Source organism: Lampris incognitus, chromosome 14 (genome assembly GCF_029633865.1).
Source record: "Lampris incognitus isolate fLamInc1 chromosome 14, fLamInc1.hap2, whole genome shotgun sequence".
Lineage (NCBI taxonomy): Eukaryota > Metazoa > Chordata > Actinopteri > Lampriformes > Lampridae > Lampris > Lampris incognitus.
Window position 1 is genome coordinate 23,112,441 of NC_079224.1, and position 4,875 is coordinate 23,117,315.

A 4,875-nucleotide genomic window follows, 5' to 3' on the forward strand; every position below is an offset into this window, starting at 1 on the left:
CTGGACCACAACTGAATGGAAGAGATGTAAGTGCTCTGGCTCAATGATGCCTGGTGGGTGTGAGTCAGAGATCATAGCAGAGTGAGTGACTCAGCTACAATGGATTTGATTTCCGGGAATACCCCTTGAATCTCACCAAAACGCCCACACCGTCTGCTGCATGTGGAAAAACCTAGGATGGAAGACTCACAAAGCCGAGCTCCAACTCACAGGAACAACATTCTCCGCCTCCACCATCACCTACTCCATCACATCTTCCCCAACGCCACACCCAGGACCTGACAGAGACCCCTCCCAGAAGAGAGGGTTGGTGCGAACGCCGCATGATGTTTGTGAATTTCCGCCGGATACGCAAGTGCCAATGTGTGCAGCTGATGACCACGTGTCTGGTGCTGTCAGTGGTGATGCTTTTCTGGGAGCAGCTAGACAACAACAGGGTGGTCACCCACGTCAAGTCCTACTCCTATCGCTACCTGGTCAACAGCTTCACCTTCATCAATAAGAGCTTCATCATACCGCGCGAGGAGGCAAGGAGCTTCAGCAACTTCCATTACCTGTTGGACCACCCGGACAAGTGTGCAAACCAGGATGTCCTCCTTCTGCTCTTTGTCAAAACATCCCCAGAGAACACTGAGAGGCGTAAGGCCATCAGATCCACTTGGGGTAATGAGACCTATATTCAGAACACCCTCAGCGTAACGGTCAAGGTGGTTTTTGCCTTAGGGGCACCTCATGCCAAGCCAGCAGAGGAGGAGCACTTACAGAAGGAACTGTTCCTTGAGGATCGCCTCCATGGTGATTTGATCCAGCAGGACTTTACAGATTCCTTTCACAACCTGACCCTGAAGTTGATACTGCAGTTTCACTGGGCGCACAACCGCTGTGCCCATGCCCACTTTCTCATGACTGCTGATGATGATATTTTTGTCCACATGCCTAACCTGGTGAGCTACCTACAGGATGTTGCCCGGAGAGGTGTCACAGACTTTTGGATCGGTCGTGTGCATAGAGGGGCGCCGCCCATCCGACGCAAGGATAGCAAGTACTTTGTGCCCTACGAAATGTACTCATGGTCATCCTACCCTGACTACACAGCCGGGGCTGGGTATGTGGTCTCCAGGGACGTGGTAGACAAAATCTATCAGGCCACTTTGGCACTTAATGCATCAATCTACATAGACGATGTGTTCATGGGCATCTGTGCCAATGCCATGCGTGTCTCACCCCAGGATCATGTCTTCTTCTCAGGGGAGGGCAAGGCACCCTACCATCCTTGCATCTATGACCAAATGATGACCTCCCATGGTCACATAGAAGATATATATGATCTCTGGAGGGAGGCGACACATCCACAGGTTAAGCAAAGGACCTCTGGACTCATAGGGAGGCTGTATTGCACAGCAGTGAAACTGACTCTTCTTTGTAAACCTTACTATTTCAATACATACCCTTGCAAGGCAGCATTTTTGTAGTATTGTTTGAGATTGTGCATGTGTGTATACCATGTGCATGTGTATGTGTCTGTACTGTCTCAAAGAGAGAGAGGGAGAGAGAATCTAAGTCCGCAGTCTGAGTTGGAATCATTACTGTGACCATTACCTCAGTGCTTTTAATTGGACCCCCCCCCCCTCCCATAGACTGATAGGCCGGCGTCTGCTGTATGTTCATTGTTGCTGGAGGGACAGAGACAAGAGGAATCATTTCTGTTACTGTAAATGGGATATTACGGAGGGCAGGCCATAACCACACATACACTTGGCTGCTTGGTGATGTACTTAAACTGGCCTCCTGGGAACATGAGAGATTGAATGTGACAAAACAACCAAATGGGTCCTAAAGAGATGTTGTCCAGATCTTGCATTGATAAAGGAGTCTCTCTTTATATTCATAGTTCCTCCACTTAAAGTAACTGGGAGAGTATATTTCTTTGGCCTTTTCATTTCTCCACGGCTGTGGTTCCAAAACGGGGTACCTTTTGTCAAATTGTAGCTTACACTCCGAGGAAACATCTTTACGCAAGGTCGACGGCTCTGGCTGAAATTTGCTTCTTGACTCAGCCCCAGTGGAAACAATACAACACAGGGAGCAAACAAACAACTCAACATTTATTGTAAACTTTAATGGATCCCAAGAAGCTCCATGCCTCTAAGATGTTGTCACAGGATTTACAGCATGTTGGTGTGTGCCTTATGTGGGAATCACTATCATTCACACTGTCTGAGTAAGTGTTAAGTAATACCAAACCAAGTCTTTGTGTCATGAGGTGCCAAATTCTAAACAGTGAAGTAAAGCTTGAGCAAGCAATTTAAGATACTTGAGGAGAAACCTGTGAGGTTTTTCACCACATATTGCTATTCTGCACAAGTATGATGATGGAATTACATCAGAACGGCAATCTTGTATGTGTGCATTAGGTGACTTTACAATTTTACTAGAAGAAGATTGAAACTTTTTTTTGCAAAAACATTTCTGAAAAAAACCCTTGAAATGAAATAACCACTCTATTGTACTGATAAGCCAAACAAACCAAGTCTTGGCCTAAAGGAGACACGACATCAGGTTATTTAACTGTTACATTGAAGCACTTAAAAGCTTTCTTTAAATGCTACATGATCATCATCATCATCATCATCATCATCATTACTACTACTTGTATTATTATTATTGCCAAATGTGTGGCTGAAAAACAAATTCAGCCAGAACTTCACTTGGTTGACTTGGTTACTTGGGAACTGTTGGAGATTTAAGGGGCACATAGCCTCCATGTACTAGTATCCTAATGAAAGTCCAGTGTTCAACCTGTGATGCCTTTTCCTTGTATGGCAACAGGGATGCAGTGCATCAAAAAACAAGTTATAATCAGTCCTTCGATAGTTTAAAGAACTTGACAATAAAAATATAGCGTTTCCAAAAAGAGTGTAATCGATAATATCATGACAGTAGTGCCCAGTAGTATTGATGCTGGCGATGTTGACGGTATTTAGGGGTGATTTTGTTCTCTTGCAGGTGGATGCATAAGAAGCACAGCAGATCTGCAAAGAATCATCATCATTTAAAACTTGGTGCCATTTCCTTTCTCATTTTTGACCACATCCGACTCCGGGTAATGACCCCTTTCATCATAATGCAATGGAGATAGACACATATGGAGTAAAAGGTATTAAAGTGACTCAGTTTGTGAGTGGTGCCAATTCGCAACAGCTACAAGCTTCAAACGCTGATTCTTGTGTGTAACAACAGCTTGCTGAGCATTGAATGAGTGGGTGAGAGTGCTGCAATTTACTACTGACAATGACTATATGCAAGAATAAAGCTTATCAACTAATACACTCTGAATACTGCATTATTATCTCTGCCAGGCAGTGGCCTGGGGGGGGATTATGTTTTTGGTCGTGTGTGTGTGTGTGTGTGTGTGTGTGTGTGTGTGTGTGTGTGTGTGTGTGTGTGTGTGTGTGTGTGTGTGTGTGTGTGTGTGTGTGTGTGTCTGTCCACAGCCAAGCTCACAAACTACTGGACCTACAGTGCCTTGTAAAAGTATTCAACCCCCTTGACAGCCATCACTAATTTCTGGATTATAAAAGATACTCACACATCTGTTCCTGAACAATATTTTTGTGAACCCATAAGCTCTAACAGCATGTTCCCAAAGCCAAAACAAGTTATGTTTCGCTGACTTTTTAATTAATAAATTAAAACTAAACTATAGTGCTTGCATAATATAATACACATATCAACACTTTGTAGAGTACCCTTTTGCTGCAATAACAGCCATGATTCTCTTGGGGTAAGTATGTACAAGCTTTGCACATTCTTCTGGAGTAATTTTTGCGCATTCTTCTTGGCAGAATTTGTACAGGTCTTGCAGGTTGGTGGGATGGCGCCTCTGGACTGCGATTTTCAGTCTGTGCCACAGATTTTCAATGGGGTTGAGGTCCAGACTTTGACTTGGCCACTCCAAAACGTTTTGTTCACCTTTTTGTTGCCGAGCCATGCCATTGTTGCTTTAGCCTTGTGCTTAGGATGATTGTCCTGCTGGAAGGTGAACCTTCTCCCAAGCTTCAGTTTTATGGCAGACTGCAACAGGTTGTCTCCCAATATTTCCCTGTTTTTAGCTCCATCCATTCTTCCCTCAGTTTAAACAAGGTTCCCAGTGCCTGCAGATGAAAAGCAACCCCATAGCATTATGCTGCCGCCGCCATGCTTCACTGTAGGGAGGGTGTTTTTTAGGGCATGAGCAGTGTTAGTTTTGCGCCACACATACCGCTTTGAGTTTCGACCAGAGAGCCCAACTTCCGTCTCATCTGACCACGAAACCTTTACCCACATCCTAACTGGGTCTCTCATGCTTGGTAGCAAACTCCAAGCGTGCTTTTATATGCATAGTTTTGAGCAATGGCTTCTTTCTTGCCACCCCCCCATACAGGTGAGATTTATGGAGAGCCCGTGATATGGTTGACTCATGCACATTTACTCCAATTTCAGCCACACTGTAAATTCTAAAAGTTCAGTTTACTTTAAAAAATAGAAATAAAAAAACTAGGAAACCGATTACACTTGGGACAAGTAAGTAAATGAACTTGTGTCAAGTTCATTTCACATAAAATGATTTCACATAACTTGACACAATTAAGTTAATTTACTTATTTTTCCCAAGTGTAATCTGTTCCCTAATTTTGTTTTAAGTAAACTTAACGTTTAGAATTTACAGTGCACTGACCTCTGGAGCTCCTCCAAAGTGATTGCAGGATCATCTGGGGCTTTCCTCACCAGCCCACGTCTTGCTCGGACACTGAGCTTTGAGGGACGGCCTGTCCTACAAAGCACCTGGGTGGTGCGATACAGCTTCCACTTTCCGACAATGGATCCCAGTGTTCT

General features: G+C 44.3%; 1 protein-coding gene across 1 annotated transcript; it reads left to right on the forward strand.

Moving 5' to 3' along the window:
* On the forward strand, nt 1–3,318 carry b3gnt5b (UDP-GlcNAc:betaGal beta-1,3-N-acetylglucosaminyltransferase 5b). Its single transcript, XM_056293367.1, has 2 exons — nt 1–2,221; nt 3,007–3,318. Exon 1 carries the CDS (start codon nt 324–326, stop codon nt 1,470–1,472), a length of 1,149 nt encoding a protein of 382 aa, XP_056149342.1. The 5' UTR covers nt 1–323; the 3' UTR covers nt 1,473–2,221; nt 3,007–3,318.
* The last annotated feature ends 1,557 nt before the right edge of the window (nt 3,319–4,875 follow it).

Bases quoted from the DNA above. Each gene is read 5' to 3' on its own strand.
- b3gnt5b (XM_056293367.1), top strand. From the start codon at position 324: ATGATGTTTGTGAATTTCCGCCGGATACGCAAGTGCCAATGTGTGCAG.